Below are 26,653 nucleotides of genomic sequence, written 5' to 3'. Positions count from 1 at the left end.
AACCAGATGCCTGACAGAAGTATTTTTTACTTATTTTGTTTTCCTTTTCCCCACAGCTTGTGGTCGTGGTTTCTACAAGTCTTCCTCCCAGGACCTGCAGTGCTCTCGCTGCCCAGCACACAGCTTCAACGACCGGGAAGGTTCCTGGCGCTGCGATTGCGAGGACGGCTACTACCGCGCGCTTTCTGATCCTCCGTCTGTGGCGTGCACAAGTAAGTCTGCCATGCTGCCGGGTAAACATGTGAGGGGAAAAAACAAGCCACTCCAGACCGGTTTAGTCATCCGGCAGTGGCCTCATGGAGGCCCAGATGTGCTCCTGAGCGTTCCTCTGCTTCCCGGTGTGTCATCATAATTAGGCTTGCAGGCTCGGGTGTCTGTTTTCTGTTTTTGCTGGTTGCTAATGATGAGAAGAGCAATTTGCCATTTCCCGTCTGAAAGATTGCAATTTGAGTCAGCAGTGGCAGCCTACGCAGCAGCCTAGCTTTGTCCCGGCCTGTGGAACAGGCCAGTGACAGCCATTGATGGCTTATTTACACAGGATGGGGGGTTTGGTCTGCATGGCTTGGGCTTGTTTGCTTCCAAAGACCTTTCTTAAACATGTTTATTTCAAAAGGCTGCTGGTTTATTTATTGTTACTTAGTTGTCAGCTACTGTTCACCTGCTTTATCTCTGCAGGCAAACAGGAGCCCTAAAGCCAAATGTGTGCAGCTTCTCTCTCCTCCTGATGCATCGCAGGACCCTGTTTTTTTTGTCAAACCCAGTTGTGTCTCTCAAGGACTTCTTTAAAATATTTCATTTTTTTCAAAATGCTGATAGTGCATGCATGCATATGCAGGAAGTGTGCAGTCATGACTTGTGCTTCTTCTTCTCACAAAGTAGGCCAAGTCAGAATTCCTGATGTGCTTGCGACTGCAGGAAATGTTACGCAAGGAAAATTGTTCGATTTTGAGGCGTTCTAGCTTGTCTTTGCACCACATCAGCAAACCAAAGAGAAAGCGTCACCAGTCAGAGCTTGAGCTGGAGCCTTTAAATTCCACATTACAATGTTTTTGGGTTTCTTTTTTATGTTTTGTCATTTCATGATTCACTTATTTTCTGAATAAAATTCACATGTTGAAAAAAGCCAACTTAAGACTGAAGAAAGCTCAAGTCCCTGGAAAATCCCATCATTTCAAACATTGCTTACTAGGTGATGATATTGCCTGACCAAGTTGGGGTAAAAGCACAAAAAAGAACATTGCTTAGAACCACAAATGTTTTTTTTTCTTATTCAGTAATCAGTGTCTTTGCTTCTTCACTACGCCTTGTTCATTCTGTTACAAGTTTTTAAACTCTTTAATTATTTTTGCACCTTTAATTATACCAAAGACTGTTTATTAGCTTCTTGCAGTTGTTTTACTTACATCATTTACTTCCGTTAGTTTACTTTGGTTCTCCCCCAAGTAATCCAAGAATCAGTTTTCACAGCTGTCGCATCACCTCAGTATATTCATGACATTTATGTGAAAGACATGTGATTGATGTAGTGTATACATTCTATACTAGTAGGTAAGAGTATAAAGGAGTATAATTGTCTTGTTGTCATACGGTGCTCTTCTTAAGGTTTGTACTGAACCTCAATATCTTCAACAGTTCTTTACAGAAAATTTAGTAGATAAAAATGTCCATTTCCAACTGTAGATAGCTATACACTGATCCACATCATTTAAAATAACCCTAAAACAGTTTATTTTTCTTTAACAGGGATTTAAAATCTCCATGATTAAATGTGAACGTGGCTTCTTTTTATTTTCAATTTCTGTTTCTCACCTGTCCAAGTACCGACTTGGAAGAGTTGTCTGAATTTCAGTCACAGTTTTCTAAAAATGTTCATACAAATATGTCAACTACCAACAGTGTAGGGCCAATTGATACAGGACCTGCAGCAGCTGCTGAAGGCTGTGCTGGTCTCTGTTTGGATGTTGGCATCAGCTCAAGGGTTTGCAGTTATTACTTCATTATTGTTACCTCTATTTCTGTTCCTTTTCCTTTATTTTGTGGGTATTTTAAGGTTAAGATATTGCTTAGCAAAGTTTGCCATCTGGCATTTGAGATCTTCTGGCTGTAGGGCTTTTTTTCATGCGGGTTCTGATTGCGTTGCTTCTACTTGCAGGTTCCCGCAGTCATGCAGTCATGACATTATGCTGATGATATTTCATGTTCAATCATTTCTTGGCACAATGTTTCCAAAATCCAAAAAAAAAAGAAACAGCTAAACTTGCCTGGAGTTAAAGCAGTGCTTCCAGCATTGTTACACGCCATCTAAAGGCCTTCTGGTTGCATTAACATCTGTATCTCAGCAGGAATATTAGGAAAGAAGACAAGAGCTTTACTATTTGCGTTTCACTTTAATACTCTGTTTCATTGCAAAGTAAATATTTCTTTTCACTCAGCTTTGCATTTGCTAACTGAGCTAAGGACCAAACATTCTTGCAAACGTTTCCTTACAAATCACGTCTTTTTGTGGATAATTTGTCCTTCCTACATAGAATATGCTGAACAGAATCTCTGCCGAGACAGTAAAGGAAAAAGTTTGACATCTTCCTTAAGAGTAATGTTGTGTGACTGACTCACTGCTGCCCAGATGTTCCCTTTAAGCAATCATTTAACACGTCTTGGACTAAAGTGATTCACCATATGCATAGCACTAATGAAATACTGTGGGCCACACCCTTCAGTGACCTCAGTTTGAGCATGTTTAGGCAGCTCCTCAGCCTTTATTTTTCCTGCTTTACTTAAATCCCCATAAGTTCCTATCAGTGTCTGCCAGAGAGGAGGGCATAACTCAAGCTGAGCAAACGTGAGGCCAGCCTCTGACAACAAGCTACCAATCTCGATATAGCGCAGTGGCAACCATCAAGATCTTGCTCGAAAAGACAGCTCCATTACTCACTTCTTTAACCATCCTAATCGGATGTTAACGCTTCACTCCAGCAACCCCCACCAATCAAGGGCGGCGCTCGCACACGGCGCTTAGAGCAGGAGAAAGTTTCTCTTCTCGCTGTGTCCTCTGGCTGTTCCCCCATGGGTAATCACCTTGGCCAAGTTGTGCAGTAATTACTGAAGTTGCCTAATGCATACTTTCCATTATTCATTTTCATTAAGTTTGGGCTACACTTAATGACCCCACACCATTATATGTAAATATGTATTTTCAATGTCGCTATGCTCATCAGTCACCCAGCACAGCTTTTTGCAGTGTTTTCCCAGTTCTCGAGTAAATTAAGTCAGCGTGATCAATAGTCACCGTGATTTCCTTTTGTCGTGGCTTATTCAGCAAAAGTAGGAACACCGAATGAATTTGCGCTGCCTGAAGGAACTTGATTGACACATTTCTTTTGAAGCAGAGCGGTGTAGAGCTACCAAATCCAAGGGCCTGGGAAATCCGTGCGAGGGATCTGTGGCACACACAGATTAAGGATGTGTCTTACCAGGATTACATCCAGAGAAAACGAGATGAAGATGTAACATGGACACATGAAAAGGCAAATCCATCCTGAATAAAGATGAGGGAGGACGTTCCAAAACACATAAAATAAAATAAAGCCCCAAATACATGGTTTCCCAAGTGGCATGTGTTGAGAGGGGGCGGCGGGAATAGATGCTTTTGTTTGTTCAGTGTTTGCCTTTCTTATGCAAATAAACAGTGAGAAGAGGAGAATTGGTGGACCGCCATTAGGAGGTATTTTCCTCAGAGGAAAGGCGCAGGCTGGAGCTGTTGACAGGCTGGGGAGTGGGGCATCAATCATGCGACAGCTGGGAGCGGCGCTGGGGCGAGCCACGGGCTGAAAGGGTATTTGTGAGCAGTCATCTGCGCCACCCACCCCCCTTTGCCGCACCCCCAAAAAAATGTGCAGCCTCAACAAGTTGACGCCCATCTGAGGCTCGATCTGGCTTCCAAGATAGCGGACATATTTGGGCCTCGTGGGCTAACTTTGGAACCAGTGACTCGGTTACGACCCTGGCAAATGCTTTATGGGACAGATGTGGCACAAAGGTCACGGGCTGGGTCTAACCATGGTTGTCATTTTAGGTGTCAAATGAGGCTATCTGACAATTTTACTGGCTAAATGTAAAGATTTTTTTTCTTTTAAGTTAATCAGTGCAACAACATCCAAAGACAAAAAAAAGGACTGGGTCAGAAATGCTGTTATTGGGTTGGTTAGGGCCACACAAGAACTACTACTGTATAGGTCAAGTGTTTGAGTAATTTCTGTTTCATCTTGAATCTTTAGAATATTCTTTTTGGGTCAAATCAATGGAAATCAGGTAAGTTTAGTAAAAGACTTAGTTCAACTTCAGTTCCATCCAGTCAGTTTTAGTGCCATCCTGTCCAATCTGAAAATCTTTCTCTTCTACAGAAAATATGTAGTTTTTTTTTTTTTTTTTTTTTTTGACAGCTAAACGTTGTATTATGTTTCATTAAAATACATTAACTATAAAAGAAAACTGTCTCATAGTTTAATGATAGATTTTCTCTGTTTTGGTTTGATGTATGTCACTGAGTTGTGGGTTTGTGTTCTGGTTTTAGAATTTTTCCATTCTGAAATCTTTAGGTCACAGAATTATTTTAGGGGGATGGAAGAATGGATTTTATGCGAGAGAATGATAAAACAAATTGTGGAAATGGGATCTGAAGGTGATCAAATGTCTTTGGAGAGGCTTATCCCGTGGTTGTGATTGGGCAGTTATTTGCTTTGGAGATGTGCAGATTTGCATGGAATGCAATGCAGATTTGATAATGCAGTGGAATTCCTGTTGCCACTGTCCTTGTTTTGGTAGTGTACATGTAAATTCAATGTAAATCATAGCTAGTGTGTGTGTCCATGCTGTAATCAGATGAGGCCATGCAAATAAAGCCAGTTGGCTCTGAAATTAATCACAAATGGCACCATGTGTCTGGATGTCCTCCGCCCTCAGAAGCTTTGTTTTTCAAAGAATTCAGTTTTAATACAAATTACCTTTTTTTTGTGTTCGTTTTTCTGTTCAACTTAGCTCGTAATCATTTTCCCTTTACTTTAAGGTAGATATTAAAGGGCCTTTACAACGTTAATGATCTGCACATTTTTGCTGGAGCTTCTCCGTTTGAGGAAACATCTAACACTGTATGGTGTTAAGGAACTCATTGGTTTATTATTTCACTAATACATTTTACAGTATGTGAACTGTATCAGATCCATATGAATATCTTAAAAACCTAAATATTTGTAATGTATTTCTCAACAAATATGTCTAAATGTCTAAATCATGTAAATTCAAAACTAAAAACAAATTGATCCAGCCTCTGGTGAATCCAATCAAATCGATTCTGGAAATTATTGGTGATACCCAGCCCTAGTAATAATTATAATTAAAAGACTAATGAGGAAGCTCTGAAAATGGATCGAAAAATGGTTGGAGTGGGACTTTAAACTTCCTGATGTTTGGCTTTTTTATGACATTCCTTGTCATCATATTTGGAATTTGGTATTTGCTACTCTGGCATTTTTTTTCAGACTTGTAAGCTGTGGCCTGTGCATAGTGATTGTTTTATAGACACAATTGGTCATTAGGAGCTCATGAAGCCTCAAAAAAACAATTAGATTTCTCTTGACATCAACAATTTCAGCTGTTCTGGCAGTTTTTGCAGTCATTTAAGCTTCTCTTTGAGCTTTCAAACGCTCAGCAAATATGTGTATTGTCTCTAGTTACGGTCCAAACTAAGCTTGGCATTTTTATTTGTTAATTCCACTCCATATGCCAATATACATTCTCCAAAGACTGAGGCTTAAGTGGATTCCAGTTTGCAGCATGCATTGTGTACGATTAGCAAATCCAATATTAAATCCGGTGTGGTATTGAGGTAGCATTGATGCTACAGCTCTTGCGGTAACAGCAGCCGGAGGCGCCTCGTCTCTGAGCTCCTTTCCCTTCCTGCTCGTCTTCCCTTTTAGGTTCTGCTGCCGCCACATCATTAGAGCTGAGGTCACGGGGTCACAACTCACATTTGTAGAGTAAGGATTACCTCATGGGTGATTTGAATACCACTCACCCCTGCTGCCCCTCTTCCCACCGGTCCCCAATTAGAAGCCTGTCAGCTAATAGGCAGCCGAGGGTTAAGTTAGCCTAAAGAACCTCTCAAGGCTGATAAGCAGCAGATTCTTCCTTCCGTAAGGCTGGATTTACTCAAGTCTCACAACTGTGCAGAGTGGAGACTGGCTTTGAAACATGACCTAAAGATGATGTGCTGTAATGTTTCCCATAGTGGGCATTTTTCGTGATTATTAGTCTAACTCCTAGCCGTTTCATCACAGCATTAAAGTCTAAAAAATCCAGGTTTCTGTTTGGAGCCTGTATCATGTCACCATGCTACTTTTGCATGCACAGATTCTTTGAGTACATAAAAACACACAACCTGTGCCCCTCTCCGCCTTTCCTTTGGTTAAGGTGGAAGAGCTGGAAGTAAGCTTCCGAGTGATTGAAACATTTCAGACTGTGCAGGCTCTGATAGGCTAATCCGTGAAATGAAACTTGGCTGGGAGGAGGGTGAGGGAGCGAACACCAAAAGATTAGACAGAGTGGGGGAGTCAGGGGCGGGGAACAGCAGAGGGAGAAGCCCTTGAGCCGGTAGGATGAGGAGACGGTGGATTCCTTGGGATGGGCTATAAATCTGTGCTGCAGGTGGAGTTTGGGCTGGAGGGGTTTCCTATTCCGGAGTCCAGACGCAGTACAGTCTGAGATTCAAAGAGGCGCCACGGGTGGAGGAAGCAGAAAGAGAGCTGAACTTCAAACAAAAAGCTCACATGATGTGTCAATTTTACATGCAGAAGGCTGCATATCTTCTCATGAATGGCCACCGTCAAAAGCACGTCTGCAGCATTGCTCAGTGCCTTCATCTTCCTCTATGACTCATGTCTGTCCAGTACTGATTTATTAAAGAAGAAAACATCCAACTTACTTTCATGTATGTGGGATCCACTACGTGCAGACTCAGCCACTTGTTTGAAAATTTGCAGAGCGCTGTGTCTCAGTTTGGTAAAGCGAAGCAAGCAGGGACGTGTCATTCTGCATTTTCATTTCAAATCCAACTTTTACATATTCACTTCAATCTAATCATAGATTATTAGTTCATTTGCCAGGAGTCCTGGGAAACCCAATCCATGTTGTCTTGGCGTGGATGCGCCGGAAAAAAATGGATGATGGTCTGAATGGCTGGTCTCTGAATGTGGTGTAGGGAGGGCGGAGCTTGCAGCTCATGCATCTCTGGCTGGGCTTGCGTTGAGTTAGCGTGTATCTCAGGATGAGTGTTAGGCTAGAATCGCTGGTCGTGTTGGCGGTGGTTCTTCTCCACTTCACCTGCCAGAGGTCGCTCTTTCAGTTATCAGTCTGCATGAATATGGATGCTTGAGTCTTAGTTCAAAACGAGCAAAACAACCAAGTGCAGTTTTAATGAGGCAGAATATTGCAAAAGCAGTTTGGGCATTATGTAAATGTACAAATTACTTTGTCTAAGTTGATGTGACAAATATAATGAATGGCAATGTTCCTCCCTTGAATATAACCTCAAAAGCTTACCTCAGAAAGGTTCTTCAATTGCTCATAAACAAAGAGCACAAGTCATTTGGAGGAGTTTATTAATGTCAACATCTGTGCTGTAAAAGCCAGCAGCCAGAGATGGGAAAAGATGAAAACAGCAATTTGTTATTTATCCTTTTACGAGATGAGCTAATCTCTTTGTCATAATGTGAACATTGACAGTCAAACGGTCTGTGGACCTGTGAACGTCGGAGGCCGTAGAGCTGGCTGTTGTTGCCTGTCAAAATGTGGCAGTGAAATAGAACTCAGGTTGAAACTGAGTTCATAAATTTAATAGATAATAGAGATTACAAAAACCAAATCATCATGGAAAAATAATTACTTTATTTATACAATGTTAGATCTCTAAGGAAACCAGTGCATCCGCTGTCTGGAACTGGGGCACTTGCATGTTTTGGTGTGTTTTTATTGTCTGTGTCATCTATTTAACTGGCTCTGCAGCCGCGCCTCTGTCATTTACACACCAGCTGCAGATTTTATGCTGTTAATTACATTTAAAAATAGGCTCCAGCCCATCTGGATGAATCACCAGCATTGTGTGCATGCATCAGAACAGAGGGGTATTGTGACAAAAGAGGCAGACCCATCTAGATCTGCTTCCAACAGAAGGTGCATTTTAAATTGCATTTAATGTCTTGAAAAGTTTACTTGCAGTAACATGAAAAAAATACATGAAAGAGCTAATAACACATCCAAATAAAAACACAAAAGAGGCTTCTATCATGGAGTGTTTGGGCTGCTTTTCTTTCTGTGTGCTCTAACAGCTTTTCTCTGGCCTCATTCTTATAGCTGCTTGGAAAGGTTAAAAAGCCTCGATGAACTACACATTGTCTGTCCAGCTCTAAATACCAGACAACAAAAAATGAGCACTTTCAGGTGAACACATGGAAGCATAAAAAAACCAGATTGCTAAAACTGGAACAGAATATCCTTCACTGAAATGTGTGAAATGATAACGTCTGCATCTGTTTAGAGTAATAACATCCTCACAATCTTTAAAAACAACACTAATTATTAGCAGACAAAATTCTCTGATCATAATACGATTTTTTGATTCACTATTCAGATGATTGTGCAAACAACAGAATTACTACTTTTGGATGATAGTTATCTAATATAAAAAAAAATCCAATCAGTCCTTTTGGATTTCTACCCTATAAAAAGATGTATACTCAATAGCCACTTTATTAGGTCCACCTTGCTAGTTTGGGTGGACCACCTTTTGACTTCAGAACTGTCTTAATCCTTAGTGGCAGAGATTCAACAAGGTTCTGGAAAGATTCCTCAGAGAGTTTAGTCCATATTGACATGACAGCATCACACAGTTGCTGCAGATTTGTCGGCTGTACATCCATGATGCTGATTCCTGTTCCACCACATCCCAATGTTTTATTGTGTTGAGATCTGGTGACTGTGGAGCCATTTGAGTCCAGTGAACTCATTGTTATGTTCAAGAAACCAGTCTGAGGTGATTCCAGCTTAATGACACGGCGCCTTATCCTGCTGGAAGTAGCCATCAGAAGATGGAACACTGTGTTCAGAAAGGGAAGGACATGGTCAGTAACAATAGGCTGTGGCGTTGGAACATGCACAACTGGTATTAAGGGACCCAAAGTGAACCAAGAAAATATCCCCCACGCCTTTGAACCATAATGCCGTAACATTAATAAAAGTACGTTTAGAAGATCCTCTTGCATATTACCGAGCTGACATATCTATGTATGTATGTAGCCAGTCGGCGGAACTCATTTCCTCTTCCGGTATTTCAAACTACTGCGCATGTGCAAATGATTTATTCCGACCGAAAGTGTGACCCATGTGAACGTTTGTTATAATCGGAAAAAGTTTTTCTGGGCCCCATGTATATGGTTGAATTCTCATCCGACCATTGATCCGATGAAGATATTTTGCACAGGTAACCACGGCTTATGGTGTCGACTCGCAGCGTGGCGGTGGACGATGGTATTGTCCATCGACACAACCCCATCGTAGGCGGCTCAGTCAGCCCATGGAGTCAAAATGTTCATGTGTTTATTGTTTCTATGGCATGGTGTGTGCAACAGTTCGTAGCAAACAGTTGCACAGTATGTAAGGGTAAGTAAGGGTAATGGAGGCAGATTGTACAGATTCTTTTTTTAAACCCCCTAAATCCTTCAGACTGTTTGTGCTGTTCAAGTGATAAGTGCGCCCTACCTGCACGGTGGTTCGGCGTAGCATCAGAGTGTATTTTGTGTGGGTGTCCTACAGGAGTTCTACGGGCTCTTACGAATCACGTGCACATTATCATTTTCTTTGCTTTTAGGTAAATTCACCAGTTTAGTCTGAAAGAGGAAAGTAATGGCATACATTTAAAACATTCGAACTAAAAACCAACTGATCCTTGAATGTCTCTGCTCCTTAACATTAAAACTGACACACGATCTAACTCTGATCTTGTTTCCCACTGCTGCACAAACTCAGTGGATCTGCAGCTTTTTTTTTTAGTTTGTTTCTTTTCTCTGAGTCTTATTATCATTGAGTGTCAGAGTTTGGCTCCAGGGCTGGAGCTAGCATCTCGTGTGCCTTTCATTTTCTTTTCAGAGAAGAGGAAATCCAGTCCACACACTCTCAGTTGTCTGATTCTCGTGTCCTCTGCTTGCTCTGACAGGACCTCCCTCAGCGCCACAGAACTTGGTCTACAACATCAACCAGACCGCTGTCACTCTGGAGTGGAGCCCGCCTGCTGACACCGGTGGGCGTAATGACGTCACCTACCGGGTCATTTGCAGGCGCTGCAGCTGGGAGCCTGAGGAATGTGTAGCGTGTGGCCCCAATGTGGGATACTCACCAGCTCAGTCGGGATTAGTGGAGACATACGTGATGGTCACGGACCTCCTCGCCCACGCCAATTACACCTTTGAGGTGGAGGCGGTGAATGGAGTAACAGACCTGAGCCGCACGCAGAGGCTGTTTGCAGCAGTCCGCATTGCTACAGGCCAAGCAGGTAAAGACTCTCACAGCAAGCTCCTCAATGATGACAGTGTGTGAGCAGTGCAGTGCTATAATATGGTAAAGTGGAACATTGGAATTAGGATTGATGCTGATACAAATGCAAAGCTTACGCACTTAAAGACTCTCTGGTGTACAGAGGGGATACACTTATTTGGACATGAGTGTTCACGTTATCATCTAGGATATGAACAACCAGATTTCTCTGAAGGTTTACACACAAACAAAATATTGTTTCATTTATTCTGGAATCATGTTTTGAAGATCAACTTACATTTTTTAGGGTATGATGTTTAAAAGCCTCAGATCAGAAAGTCCTTGAGAACTTTCCAGATGGGAACCAATGATTCCCTATTTACAAAAAAGAGGATACTGTCATACGATCCATAATTTCTGCTATGCATATTAGCCAGATTCATTTAATATGAATATGAGCAATGCAGTGGCACACATTATTAGCTAAGCAGTGATGCAGAATGCCAGTAGTACAGACAGAAGTGGTGCTGCGTCTGCAGCTCCGTCTCGGGGGAATTAGCTGTAATTAAAACGCCGTGTTTTGTGGTGACAAACTTCGGAGCCTTTTTTTATTCATTATTTTTATGGATCTCCACAACAAGATTCCTCTTTCATGCTTGAGCATCCATGAAACACAGTTGGCCCAAAAGGCTGTGCTCTGACTTAGGTGATTAAAAAGAAGGCTGCAGGGAGTGTGTTGAAGCATTAGTGAGATGCTTAACTTCAGAGTCTGGTTAACGACCCCTCGCCTTTGTAGTCAGCTGGTCATCATCATGATTGCTGTCTGCTTTTTTTGTGGAAGTCCCTTTCAGTCTTTGGTTGTTTTACAAGTGCCAGCTATTTATTTATTTTTAAGTTTTGTGGTAAAGGGTAAATGGAAATGAGCACACTAAATGAATCTGGCTGAAAAATTGTGCTGGAGGCGAGGAGGTTATGTATTTTTCGCTGCTCCGTCCAGGACAGAAAAATGAGTTGGAACGGGCCACGAGGGCTGGTTGCACAGCCAAGGACGCTCAGATGTCAGGAGGAGGACCTGCAGAACATGAGCAGAAGTGAAACAATTAGGACATGCTCTCTCAGAGTCAGCTCTAATTATAGGTGGCATGTTGACAACACATAATTAACCAGATAACCTGCTGGAATATTAAACCGTTACCTGTCCTGATGCTGTCAGATATGCTGTTTATCATTTTCAGGGAACTAGCAATTTTCATGAATTTGATGCTCATTTTTATTAAGCTTGAATGTTTTACATTTTTAAATGTTTCTATTGAGAGATAAATCCTTTCATATACTTTGTGGTTGTATGGAAAAGAGCTTAAAAACTCAATAATTCCCTTAAAAATGGAGGCTGGAGTTCAACAATAAAAACAAAAACAAACATTAAATGTGCAAACCAAACAACGCCAGTGTTGTGTTTGAAGCACGTTGTTGAGAATGCGTTTTGCTGGATGGAATGGAGGCTTTCTTCACCTCTCACTGGAAGCATAAGCAGCTGGGATGAGAACCAGCACCCTCAAGTCTGAGGGCACAATGTTCAGCCTGAAAGGGTGGAATGCCACCTCCAGATTGAAGACGAATCACTGCCACAGGTGGAAAATCTCTGAGGATTGTGTTTCCAAGTGAATGAAAGATTGGGTTTGAGATGAACTGATTGATTGATAACACCTGTAGCATTGAGGGCCTTTTGCTTTCCTGCTGAGGAGCTGAGTTGGAGCTTACCAGAGGGGTGTGGTCTCCTCTTAGAGATGATAAACGCAGACATGCAGGAGGAACTCTAGAGCTACTACTACTCTACATCGACAAGAAGCAGTTGAGGAAGTTGAAACATTTAGCAAGAAGGCCAGAGGAGAACCAGGACTGGTTTTGTCTATTGGCTTGAAGGGTCAGGAAAGTTTGCTGTCATGTGACCCAAACCAAAGACAAGAAAGATAATAGACGGGTGGATGCTATTAAGAAATGCAAGAAAACTCAAGAGAGTAATAGGTTGACCGAACAAAATAATTTCTATTAGACTTTTTGATAATTTTGAAGGTAAGCAAGTATTAAAAAGTTACTGTTTCTTAGAGTTTGGTGCTTCGTTAACATTTGGAACTCTAATGAGGCTTGTTCAGGGTTAGAAGACGGTTGATTCTGATGGGATTCATAAGTTTTAATTCAACAAACTGCAAAAGCCTCTTATTTTCCAACATTAGGTCAGAACACATCGAGGATCATCTCTGGTCTTTCATTTTGATGTCCTCCTCACTGTGTCCCATTTGGTCAGAGCGTAAGAAAACTCTTCTGGATGCTGGTTTATGGATTTGTAGTAAAACTGCACTGTCCCCATTGACAGAACACAACATGTTAGTGTTTGGTTATGCAGTGCAAGGTTATAAAGCATGACACATGGACCTCGTGGATTCATTTCAAAACCATTAACTCAACCTAATGCTGTGTAATTAAAAGCTTTCCAAAAAATAAAAACGTTGGAAGGACTTGCATGCGGGACCCCTCATTAGAGAATGAGCACATTGTTAAAGCGTTTTGAGGACATCATTCAGAATTGATTAACCTTTGCATGGCGAGGCTCTTGAGACTCCTTTTACTGAAAGAACTTAAAGAAAAAAGTGGAACTGTCTCTGGCTCCTCCACACATCTTCATCTGACGGGCATTCACACAAACTCATGGTAGGGAGAGAGTAAAAATCTGATGAGGAATTCACGCTTCTCCTAATTGGAGCAATCCAAATGAGTGGACCCAGGTTAGAGCAGCTCAAGCTGCAGAGTGCTTATTGTTTCCTGAAACCTAATTACCTCTTAGTGCCTTCGTAAATGACTTAAAGTAGAAGCTGCGAGTCCATAAGCTCCATTTCTGCAGCTTTATCTTAAAGGTTATTGAAAATCATTGGTGCTGGTTCTGTTCTATGTTAGATGTTAAGAGGACGCTTCAATCAGTCCTCCATTGTGAATCCAGCCAACAAAGATGCTCCCTGCCTCAGTTTTTCTCAAGCACACTTGTAAACAAGGCCTTTTGTTCTTTCTGCACGCTAGTGAGTGCTCACGGAATCAACGCCCATTCAAGGGAAGCTTGAAAAATCGGAGTTAAGTAGATCACAGAAACAGGAAAAGGAATCGGTTTGGGAAAGTCTGCAGGACCTGTGTTTGCCGGCACGTGTAGGACTTCTTCAGCCAGAGGGGACGGAGTTTGAGAAGTTTGTGTGCAAATCCGTCTGCAGTGGAAACGACACAAGTGCAAATTGATTTTAATGTTGACTGGTGGTGTTAGTCCATGGCAAACAAAGGTTTGCTTCATGGCTGAGACTGGAAGCCAGACTGAAATGCAGCTTCAGTCCGTCTTGGATGAAAGTGAGTTTATGTTAATCAGTTTGCTCTAAGCAGTTGGGACGCATCGATTCACTTTCCCAATGATTTGGTTTATTGGTGTAACAGACAGTTTGGTTTTAAACTGAGGATTGTGGCTTCCTTAGTAAGTGGTGACTATGTTTACATGCATGACAGTCTGAAGGACACTGTCTCTCCAGTCTGCAGACTGGAAACATGAATTACAGCAAAAAGAACAACTAAATGCACACCTGTTTATCCTAAAATCCCTTAATAAAAATGTAATGTGTTGAAATCCATTTAGCAATTCTGCAGTGGTGGACTTCTGGTTGGAAGAAAATAATGCATCGGCTGCAAGTGACCTTTTATTTAAAAGAAAATGTTGTTTATCCAGAACATAGCAGAAATGTTTACATGGTAACTCTTTGTGTAAGTTTCCAGTTTTTCAATGAAGAGAATGTACAGATACATTAAATATTTGTTAGTGTTCTTTATTCTTTCACATCTCTTCTCTGAAGATCTCAGATTGATTTGACTGGGAGCCAAAAAGGAGTTTTTTTGATATTGTGAATATGTTATTCTAAAGTGTGTGGTGTTATTGTTATCAGCCATGATATTTAGTTTTTCCTCACAGATAAAGTTCCATGTTTGGAGTCTGATCCTGCATGTGCTTCTCATTCATTTGCTGTGACCTTGCTGTATAGTTTTGAAAACTTTCCTGTTTGCTCATTCAGATAAATGATGGGAATTATGTCCAAACTGAGCTTAACATTGTATCAGTTTTTGCCTAAACTTATTTAATTTTCATACGTTTTCATTCATAGATTTGGAGACATCCTCTTCTGTGTTTGTTTAGCCGCTGAGGTACCTGAGGCTTTCCTTTTCAGCCATTGCTTGCTTCATTTGTTTTGCACCGTTGTATGAATGTAGCAGGATGTAACAGCCCCCCCCCACCCCAACAATTCATGCTTAAACATTCAATGAGAACAAGAAGCTGTTCCCTTCAGTGGATCTGAGTGTGAGGGAGAAACGCAGCGCAGTGGCACATGAGCAGAAGCTAAGCGTCCTGCTTTGATGTGAAGAGCCTCAGTGCCTCTGCATTCCGTGAGATGCAAATCTTCCTGTTTGTTGGGCGTCCCACAGCATTTTCCTGTGGAAGATGGCAGAAAATGCAGCACGACTTGATGATCATTTTGGGAACAACGCCTGCTAAATTAAACCAACGTCTTAAATGTCCACTTCATGGACACGCGATCAGCCCTAATGGCTTTTTTTGTGTGCATGTGTGAAAGTAACACTCGGGGAACAATTGTGCCATTGATTTGTTCCCTTCTTGGCTCTAATCTTCCATGGTGGCCTTAAACAGAGGGATTGATTGATACTGAGGAGTCCCAGCTGACCAACGCCGCCAGTGTCCTTCTCTAAGTAAGCGGATCCTCTTTTGTAGCATTTGTCCCGGGTTTACGTTACCTGAGAGCCCCCCACCCCCTTTCATGCAGGCTGTAATTTGATGAGAGCCGGCCAAAGCAGTAAGAGTCAACAGCTGCAATAAAACTGCGGTGGTCTCGGAGCAGCGGCTCGGAGCACTTAACCTGTAGCTTTTCTGTAAATGGCTGCTGATTTGTCTGTCACCCAATCCGTCAGCAATGAATAATTTTCATGGAAGGTGCACCTTAATTACTTTCCCATTTAAATGGCATTATCGGGGCCTATCTAGGTAATTAATCTCGCCAAGTATCCTGTTTCAACCTTTTATTGCAGGCAGACGAGCTCCCTAAATCCCCCCGAATCTGCCGTGCTTGAACGAGTCCTTCCTCGCGGAAGCTGGCGTCGCATCTTTTCCTTTCACGCCGTCTCTTCTGCAGCCTGTGGACAGCGGCCTCTTTGGGTGCAGGCAGCCTGACAGAGCAGCCGGCTGTTTCAACGCCTTGGAACAGACGCAGCCAGGCCCATCCATGCTGGCTGGAAGACAAGGACGGATCTCGGCCAGTTCACGTTTACTGGTCTTGTCCAGAAGCCTCTGATTATTTTTGTCGATGTGCAGCACCTGCATTCTTTGTCTTTATGGAGACAAATCTCTTCTGTTGGATTCTGCATCCATTCAACACGTCTGCGAGTCGTGCTGCCGTCTGACACCTTCCTTCATTTGAGGAGACACACTGAAGTTCATTTTCATGCGGTCCAGCATACGTCTTCCAGCTGTCTCCATACACTGCGGGAAAAGTGTTGAACCAATCCTGGGCGCCTGCTCCTTATGAACCCATTCAGAAACTTCACTCAGGGTCAGCTTTCATGGATTTGCAGAGGGAGAACATAGTAGCTATAAGAAGCCCTCTGCTGGACTGGCCAGCATCCAGATCCTGAACACGTGCGTCAAAGAGGTTGTAAGGCTGCGTGCATACCATTTGTAAGTGGTCAGAGCTGGTTTGAAAGGAAGAAAAGCTGTTTTTTTTTTTTTTTTTAAGAAGACCACTCAAAGGGGCAGCACAACTTAAGTTAACTATCAGAAACCACACAGTGTGCAGAAAAAGAAAGTGTTTATTTTCAAAGAAAAGAAAAGTTCCTGACAATTGGAAGACAGCCCCTTCCTGTTTGGATCAACAGGTTCCAAAGCGGCAAATGCGGGCAAAGCTTTTGTTTATTGTCAGATGATTACTTAACCTAAAAAAACTGAAATCCAGTCACTGCAGATTATCTTTGAAGGCTCAAAAATATATTTGATTGACATGTAACTATCAGCTTCTGCTGTTGCTGTCTGTTGGGTATAAGCTGTTTTAAAGATCACTCTTTAAATTGATTTTTGCACATTTTTGGTGAAACCTTTCTCCCAAATGACTCTACCTAAACGATGCTCCTCCTCTCTTTTGGGCTGAGCTTTGGCTGCTCCATATTTCTGACGTTTCCCTCATATTTCCAGAAAATCACTGCATTAACTGCATGAGACAAACAGTGGCTGATGACTGCTGCGGAAACATTTACAGCATGCGCGTGTGATGATTTCATCACACAAGAGTAGTGTGCTATAATTTTGGGACCGTCTGTTTTTTTCTGACCTTAAGAATAGAAGTGGAAAGGTGAAAGTAAGGAAGGCTCCGGGATAAATTCAGCTGTTTGAGCATGCAGACATAATCAGTGCTATAGTATTTGTTTTTGCTCCAGTCTACATTAAAAAGGGAGACTGTGTTTGAAAAGGAGGAGCTTTAAACACAGTGAAGCTTCTGTGTGTGTGGAATGGGCTCAGTCTAATTGTGTAGTTTTGTCTCACAGCCCTCTCAGTCGCTGTTTCCTCTGATCTGTTGACTTTGCTGTTGTTTGCACAGCGCTGTGGGGGGCACACTGCACCTGTAGTTTCATTACAGACTATTTGTTTTACAGATTTGATCAATTAAAGCAAGGTTTTCATTTGCATGCTAATAAATATGCAGGGGTATTTCCACACAGTCAAGGCCACTGTTTTCCAGGATTTCAGGTTTGTCCCACATGAGTAGCATCTGTTTGTCAGGCCACTTCACTTTGACTGCAATAAATCTTTTTTTTTTTCTGGTGCACCAGTGTTGCCGCTATGAAAGTGGTTTTCTTGTCTCTGGTGAACATCTGGTGAAATTACTTAGACGCTCGCTCTGACCTTGTTCCTTTGGTTTCTTGAAATGTTGAAATCCTGGTAGAACAGTGTGAAATCGTTGGTGAAGACATTTGTTTGATTTTCTTTTGACCTACTTGGTGTTTTTCAAGTCATTGTTGTGATATTTGGATCACACTTGACTCTTATTTTTACTTTCGTCAATTAAACTTGCTTTCCTCAGACGGCTTTGTGTTTATCTCTGGCTCCGTCTGTGTTTGGATGCGGAGTGAGCGTTTTCACAGAGAGACATTTCATTTTGGAAGCATCGGAGAAGTTGTAAAGTTCCGATGTGTCTGGCTCAGCTGGGAATATGTGGAAGTTGAAAAGGGAGCGCTGCTTTGCATTCGACTTCACCCTATAGGCGGTGTTCCCCCAAAGCAGACGTGCCTTTAATTATTCAGACCTCTGCAAAGCAGCAGAGAGGTTGGAGCAGTAAGCTTTTCATTTTTATTATTTGGCAGAAAGTCTACTGTTCGTCTTCTATACTGCACCTTTCTCAGATGACTGCTGCCGTCATTTATCAACTCAACCATAGATTATCCATTGCTGCTGCTGAGCATTCATCAATGTTTTCCTGATGTTATCCTGGAGTGTTTGTGCTTCATGATATTTTAAAGTCGTCTGCAAACAAAGTCACACTGCACGAGCAGAGCAGGAAGTTCAGTCCCGAACAATATTTGCCCAGACTGTGTTGCATGTTTACCGGCTGGCGACATGTTGGCCGAGTGAAAGGACACTCAAGGGCTGTGTGCAAAAGTGTCTTTGAGTGCTCTCCTCATGCACAAACAGCACAGAAAACAAAGGACAACCATGAAAATGCTCTTCCTCTGCCTTGGTCGTTGGTTGTAAACGTCCCAGTAGAATGCCATGGGTCTTTGTTCTCTCGGTCACTCGTTCATTTTCTGCCATATTTGAAACATTTTTGATGGTTAAGTTGTTTGACAGGCTTTGCAGACAGCAGCCAATGACCCGAGCAAAGAAAAGCATGTCCTATCATCAGCATGGTCTTTGCTGGGACAAAGAAAAAGAAAACCTCAAACATCTTTCCAAATGCTGTTTGTTGTCCTTCCAAATAATTCAATTTCCACTGTAACCTGATACTGTAGCTAAACTGAAGGGAGCCCTTATTTTGACTTAGAAACTGTGGGGACGACTTGGCCAAATGTTCCTTCTAACGACCCAAAGCCTAACAAAGTGGCAAAAAATAACAGTGTAGAAGTTTTTGTTCCATTTTTGTATAATAATGACACAATCTCACATAAACAATCATTCATTTCCCAAACGCGCTTAAAGGGCCTATATCATTCTTTTCTTAAGCCTTTCAGAGTAAATAATATCCATATATTGATTATATTGTTTTGCCTTATTGCCCTATGGTTTCGCAGGAGGATTTTGAACTTGATTCTCAACTGGGAGCCAGTGAAGTGAAACTAACACAGGAGTGATGTGATCTCTTCTGCTAGTTCCTGCTAACAATCTAGCTGCTGCGTTCTGAACAAGATGGAATGTTTAGGACAAGCTGCTAACGAAGAGTTACAGTAATCCAGCCTAGACGTAACAAATGCATGGATGACTTTTTCAGCATCACTTTTAGATAAAATATTTCTGAACTTAGCTAAATTGCGCAGGTGAAAAATGCAGTTTTACATGGCTGTGATATGTGAGCCTTAAATGATAAATCCTGGTCAAATAAAACCCCAAGGTTTCTAACTGTGGAATTGGGGGCTATACTTATGCCTTCCAGGGAGACTAACTGAGCAGACAGAGCATCTCTGAGATTTTTAGGACCAAGTATAATGACCTCAGTTTTTTTCTGGGTTCAAGATGAGGTAAATAAGTGTCATCCAGGCCTTGATGTCTCTGATGCAGGCGTTCAGTTTCTCTATATGGTCATTTTCTTCAGGTTTAATAGATAAATACAACTGCGTATCGTCCGCATAACAATGAAAACTAATGCTGTGTTTCTTGATTATGTTTCCTAGGGGAACCATGTAAAGCATAAACAGGATGGGTCCTAAAACTGAGCCCTGTGGGTCTCCGTAGTTAACTTGAGTGCACTGAGACGAATGTCCATTTACATTAACGAACTGATACCTATCGGATAAATAGGATTCAAACCACTGGAGAGCAGATCCTCTGATCCCTATGTCCTGCTCTAATCTATGGAGTAAAATACCGTGGTCGATAGTGTCAAAGGCTGCACTGAGGTCTAACAGGACCAGAATAGAAAGTAGTCCCTTTTCAGAGGCCAATATAAGTCATTAGAGACTCTAACTAGTGCAGTTTCCATGTTGTGGTGAGGTCTAAACCCCGACTGAAAGTCTTCAAAGTGGCTGTTGTCCTGTAGGTGGCAGTAAAGCTGCTTAACTACAACTCTTTCTAGGATTTTAGAAATAAAGGGCAGGTTTGATATTGGTCTATAGTTGGCCAAGATGCTAGGATCCAAACTGGGCTTTTTCAGAAGAGGTTTAACAACTGCATATTTAAAAGACTGAAAATGAAAATGTCTAGTGGAGATTGGGTCTAAGAGACAAGTTGAGGATTTGGAGGACGTGATCCACAGCAGTGAAGCGGTTTAATGTTACAGAGGTTTCTATGGATGCCTTCACTTCTACCGCTTCAGCCTGCTCTGGGCTGATCATAGGAATAACTATATTCAACTTATGTCTAATATTTGAGATTTCACTATAAAAGAATTTAAGGAAATCTTCAGCTGAGAGTAGCAGGAATATGTGGTTCTACTGAGCTCTAACTGCTGGTTAGTTTGGCTATTGTACTATTGAACGGGTTACTTGTTTAAGACAATGTGTTTCAATGTTCAACCACGGTGCTACTCGGTTTTGTCTAACAAAATTAGGTTTCAGGGGGGCAACAACATGGAGGGCTTGTAAGGCACCATTAACAAAATGGTCATTTATACTAGGACTGATGCTGTGAGTATTTGCTCAGAATGTTACTAAGTATCGGTTGAACTGTGAGTTTAATCTCAGACACAGAACGGTCAGATAAGGTTCTTCGATGCTGTTTTTTATTTGCTGGGGTAGTAGCATGTTCTGAAAGTGGAAGGTAATTAGAAAGTGATCTGAAATGATGGGTTTATGAGGAAGGACACTAAACAAGGTCCAGGATGTGCCTGTGACAGTGAGTGGGTTCATTTATATTTTGTGTGAAACCAACATGATCTAATAAAGCTGCAAAAGCATTTCCTAGACAGTCACTGGGGTCATCAACATGAATATTAAAATCCCCTATTATTATAATTTGATCAAATTCTAAAACGGTAGTTGGTAGGTCACTGGGTTGCTGGAGCCTATCCCAGCCACACTTAGGCAAAGGCAGGGTACGCTCTGGACAGGTTGCCAGTCTGTCACAGGGTAACATGAACATAGTTGCCCAAAAGTTTTACACTTTGAATGTTTTTCAATAAACCAATTTTAAGATAATAACATTAATTATCTGCACTATGGGGCACACTAAATTATAGGGTTCACCGTCAATTTTGAAACTTTTGTCATTTCTAAGGTGCACTGAACTATAAGTCAGACTACAATAACTACAGAAGTTAGTAACTACAGAACTTGTTTTTAACACGCTATATTTTCCCTATATTTGGTCATTTTCTATATGCTCTCTGTTGTCAAACGTATTTAAATTTATCAGATTTCTAATCCTAACAATTTTCCCCCAGATTTAAATGATGAATCCAGCTTGGTTGTGACAATCTAACTTATCTATTTTTCTGTCTAGAAAATGCTGCCTTTCATAACTTCAGGAAACTGCTGTGAATTTGTCACATTTTTGTCCCTTTTCCACCCAGCTGCTCTGTGTTTCACAGAATAGTTGCTCTTTTTTGTTTTCCTTGGTTGCATTTTTCATGGCCACGTATCGTTGGATGTTTCTTTTTGGGATTAGTAAGAAAATTCCCACAGACTCTGTAAATGTGCTATTTGAGGCTGTAAATCATGAACACATTTGTCAAGGAATTCAATTTACAAAGGACATTAATTGATTTATATATGAATGATAAATTTTATATACTTGTTACTAGTCATGTAGGATGAATACGTTGGAATAAAACATCAATAATGAGTTTCTGCACTGTAAAATCATTTGATGATCATTTGAATGATCTATGCATCTGATTGATACTGATAAAATTGCTTTATATTTTTTTTTGGCTGTACTCGTGCTAAATCCATGTGGGCTGACTTCTTCTCACGTTATTGTCTTGGTTCAGGTTTGTCCAACGTGAGTTACCTGTCAAATTGTCCTTTCTCATGCGACTGTTCTTCTCCAGAAAAACTGAAACATCCAAAATCCATTTGCTGTAAGTGGTGAAAGGACCTGCGTGTGGGCCGTCCGTCAGCTCGATGCATCGGTCTGTGAAGCAGCACTTCCCGCAGCCTCATGTGTCAGAGCCGCATCATTTGGGCTCGAACTTTCACTGACAGCATGGCACAGATAATGGCATGAGTGTACTCGAGTACTCCAGGCAGCAGGAGGGCAGGGAGGTGGCGCCGTTGTAATCAAGCACAGCTCGGTCTTCAAGCACCCTTTAGAAGCTGAGAATAATGAAACTTTCTTTCAGTAAGAACAATGTTTTTACAAGAAAAGCAACAAAAATGGCAGAAAACTCTGGATATGTTGTTGGATGTAGTATCCTTTCGTGAGATAGTTCATCAAAAAGACAAGTGAAATGTTGCAAAAAATGTTATTTTCTAATTAGGTAATCTATGAGCACAAATCTTGTAATACCTGTATGAAGATTTAAGACCTCAGAGTAATGCAAAGCAGCGGTTGCAGACAGCCACTTGTTTTTGGGTGAATTCGCGGCACCTGGGTGTCTCGTCAGCCTCACCGCTGAGAGCAGACACTTTTCTCCGTGTGAAATTACAGACCTGAGGGGCAGCTGATGAGAAATGTCACTGTGGACGAAAATGGAACTCTAATATATTCCATCTCAGGTTTTTGGACACTTATTAATGTCTCTGAGTGAGTGCCACTAATTAAGGTAGTCAGTCTGGTGTGGCAAATGAAGCGTGGGACAAATAACAGTATGACCTGAGAACAAAAGAGCTGCCATGAGAATATGTATTTAGCATGGAGCGCTCAGTCTGTCGTGCAATAAAAACTCAAAGCCTCATCCCTCTTCATTTTCTAAATGTTGGTTTTCTGTTTCTCTGCCTACACAATCTTTTTCTTAATAGCAAAGTTTTCTGCAATCTCATCTCTTAATAACAAAGTTTGAGAACCCCATTATCAAGCTGTGGAGGATTATTAAAATGCCCCAAATAGCAAATGTTCCTTCATTATTGTTATTATTATGTAGATGACAAATGGAAAGAGATACTTTCGCTTTTATCAGTAAAAATGTGCACTCATGAAGTAAGTCTCTGCAGTTCAGTTCAGTGAATGACTCCTGGTCGTGAACAGAATCAAGCATGTTGGCATCTGACTCATGCTTTGTTTAGATCAGTTGATCTGAGCTGAGACTTGTTTGTTCACATTATGTGGGCAACACATGTAGAAATGCTTTACGCTGGAAAAATAGACGACTGAAATGAAAGCATCCTTCATTTACACTTAAACAGCAAAGATGGATAATCAGAAAGGCCTCTGACTCAGTGTTTTGTTGGTACATTCCTTTATATTTTACAGCCCTTGTCACAAATCACAAATCATCTTTACATCTGTGAAGTGAGTGTCATGATACAAGGACAACTGCTGGTAATGGAATCACTGCAGATGAACCAAGTGATCATATACACTATATTACCAAAAGTATTTGCTCACTTGCCCTGACTCGCATATGAAATGAAAGAGAGCGTGGTTTAAAGAAAAAGAGACTAAGGGAGATTGCTCTTACTTGCAAAGTGGTAATTTAACTTGTGTTGCTCAGCTGCATTGCTGTGGGCAGGTGGTGCCTCTTATTGTTTTCAGCCTTCTTGAGTTGACTGGAAGTGTTGGTGGACCAGGAACTGTCCTAAATATGGATCCTCATGATCTTGGAGCTTGATGCCTGTTCAGCCGTTATCTCATTGGTCATTTGCGCCTCTTCTCTGCCTCCTGAGATTCATCAGCCCGTTTATATGGCCTCAAACGTCAGATAACTAGGCACACTTAGATATAAAGATGCTAACCATGGAAAACCTTGGTCTAGATGTAATGACTTAACTTCCAAACCTCTTGGTACTTTCAAAACCCCTAGTTTCTCCGTTGCTCATGAGCATTGTGGTGCTGACAGTCGTGTTTTCTGTGCTAATGCGGGAACTAATATACTTGCAGAACAGGCAACACGCTGCCGTTTGTACTTCGCAAAGAAAAAATGACGGTCGCCTTGGATACATAATGGTACTTTTGGGTCTCATGTGACTCCCATCTGCAGCACATTGTTTCCACATGCGCAGATATAAAAAGGATGAGATATGTTTGAATGAGGTGGATACATGTCTGCGAGTATTGGCTTTTCGGGGAGAAATCTACATGTTATTCTGCTATCTCGTGAATGATTGGTAATACAGATTAAAGGACACCAGATTATCCAGTCTACACGTCGTCTGAAAAATCCTATAACAAGGAATCAGAAGGCGATTGGATGTTTGCTCTGCATGTAAACAGAATACACAATGAGCTCCTGGTTCTTGGCTTTGAGGAGCAGCTGTCAGATCCTTCTTCTGTAGGATGACAGTGATGTCATGTCAGTGTTGCTGCAGAGTCCAGGCCGTGCTGTTCAACTCTCAAACTGGAATTAATTCTAAGAAGACTGCTGTCAATCTGATAAAAAAATGTGATTTTTTTTTTTTAATTCTTCTAATCTTTCATCAATGTGATAGATTTGCATAATTGGTGTATAGAGTACTTAGTGTTTGTGTGCAGCATTCCTAATTGGATAGTTTTATCACTTAATAAATAAATAAAAGACAATAGAGTTCCAGCAAATGTCTTTCCTTTAAAGCATACATTAAGCCCCCTTGTTCAGTCTTTCCTTTTTTTATTTTAGTTGAATTTTCTGTCCGAGCTTCAGTTTTTATATGCAATGCCGCCTGCTGTGGGTTCAGGTGTTGACCAGTCTGGAAAGGCAGCTGGCTTTGCCTGTGGAATGCACCCGCCCTGCGTTTACTGCCCACAGGGTGACTGTAAGGCCTCAGTAAACACCCAAATGCTCTTCCCTAGTCCCATTCTTTATCTGATTGCTTGCGTGCGATCAGACTGCTCTCCTATATACATTCATGCGAAAGCCGGCCACATGCCACACAGTCGGCATGCACCTGTGACTCTTCCAGCCTCCTTTATGGGGAAACACGGGCTGCAGAATGTCATGGCCCCGGCTGCAAGTGGCTTTGCCGCTTTGCAATAGAGTCATTCGAGTGTTTCATTTCCTGTCGGAGGAGTTAAAAGGACTTCCAAGGTAATAAAAGCCGAGCGTGCCATGTGCGGCTAACACGGAGAATTCCCGCTTTCCAACACAACCACACAGGCTGAGACACACAACAGTCTGCAGACAATAGCTAAACTTTGATTGCTGTTTCCTGCAGGCTATCACATTTTTCTCAGGTGGTGAAGAAGAGCCGTTTGTAGCTCAGAGTGTTTGCCTGTTGACCTGACAGGACATATTTCTTCTGTTAGACGGGGCGAGAGGAACACCTGCGCCTGCAGATTTACTGAATTATTAAAGTGTTTATTAGTTTCTTGACCCAACGAGGACCTAAAGTGCTAAAGTTAGCACCTGGTTTCCACATGCTGCATGCCTTCAGTCTTAGCTGGAGACCAGATCACCCCCCCCCTAGTGTCCACAGTGGGAAATTGCATTTAAGCGCAATTTGTTCAGTGAGAAAGATTTTATTTTTCGCAGTAAGGCTTTTTTGGTGGAAAAACTAAAGTTGCAAAAACATATGCATAAATATTAATTTTATTATTGCCTGCAGTTTTCAATCTGGGATATAGCTGCCAGTTATGATTTTAGCAACAATCCTTACATTTTCTCCCAGCTGCTACTCAGAATCGGTTCTCAGCAATGATAATACTGAACACTTATGAGCATTCAGCTCAACGCAGACAGATGTTATTACCACTACATTGTTTCAATATTTGTCTTTAAGAAGGATAAAGTTTTATAAAAAAAAAAAAAAAAAACTATCCAGGGTGAACACTGCCGTCGCCCAACTGTAACTATAGGCTCCAGCAACCCTCTGACTTTGAAAGTACCGGTTCTTGGACTGGTTGAATAACTGAAGAAAAATCCAAAAGAAGAGCTATTGGATTGAAAAAATATTGTATCCAAAAAGAAAGAAATGGGAATCAAGTCCTAGTTTTTACCTCTCCTTTGGAGCAGCTGCTGGTGAATATCATTCTGAATTAAATTCCTATTCCACTCGTTTAAACTTGGAGCAGCAAGTTAACCTAGACTTTTGCAGAAATCAAATCTGACAGTTTCGGTGAAAGAAAAGCAGCTGAATTCAAAAGCTGCTCTTTTTTCAGATTGCCGTACAGATGAAGAGCTTTAGTGTAAATTCATTTTTCAGTAAACGGTTTACCCAGCTGTGTCCTTTTTCTGTGTCTTTTGCTGAAAAGCAGCCCTTTAGCACAAGGTCTGTGTTTTTTTTCTCATATGGCGTTCTACGGAGGACTTGACTTTTCTTCCGGTCGATGGAATGCTGTCTGCTTGTTGACTTGGCGTTGTGTAACGCGGCCGTGTGCTGGGGCGTGTGGGGGATTTAGGGCTCTGGGAGAATTCCTCACTGCTGCTTTTGTGAGATTAAAAAGATTCGGGGAAGACTGACAGCTCTTTTTTCTTCGTCTTTCATTGTCTCATCAGTGCTCTGTCTCCTGCAGTGAGCAAAACTAATTATGTCTTCAGCCCCGCTGCCTCACCCCCACCCTTTTATAGAGATCATCACACTTGGAAATCATAATGAGTTTGTGGCAGACCACTTTGGCTTTGGAGGACAGGACTAGAAAATGCGGAGAAGTCATTTTGCCTTTAGTCAAAGTGCCTGCTGGCAATTACAGGCCACCTCTTGACCCCAGAAGCTTTCGGCTCAGATTCTTTCAGGGTCCGATCGAACCGTAGTGATGTCGTTTGGTTTGCGC

General features: G+C 41.7%; 1 protein-coding gene across 4 annotated transcripts in view; it reads left to right on the top strand.

Annotated features, from left to right (window-relative positions):
• Positions 1–26,653, top strand: part of epha7 (EPH receptor A7) — a 99,302-nt gene that overhangs the window by 25,893 nt on the left and 46,756 nt on the right. For all 4 annotated transcript variants that reach the window (XM_023952732.1, XM_023952730.1, XM_023952729.1 and 1 more), the window contains exons 4-5: positions 57–212; positions 10,262–10,597. In XM_023952732.1, the coding sequence (XP_023808500.1) occupies positions 57–212; positions 10,262–10,597 (492 nt within the window). The remainder of the gene's footprint in view (positions 1–56; positions 213–10,261; positions 10,598–26,653) is intronic.

The sequence above is a fragment of the Oryzias latipes genome, chromosome 24 (genome assembly GCF_002234675.1).
Source record: "Oryzias latipes chromosome 24, ASM223467v1".
NCBI classification, from domain to species: domain Eukaryota; kingdom Metazoa; phylum Chordata; class Actinopteri; order Beloniformes; family Adrianichthyidae; genus Oryzias; species Oryzias latipes.
This window is presented reverse-complemented; position numbering and strand designations above follow the sequence as displayed.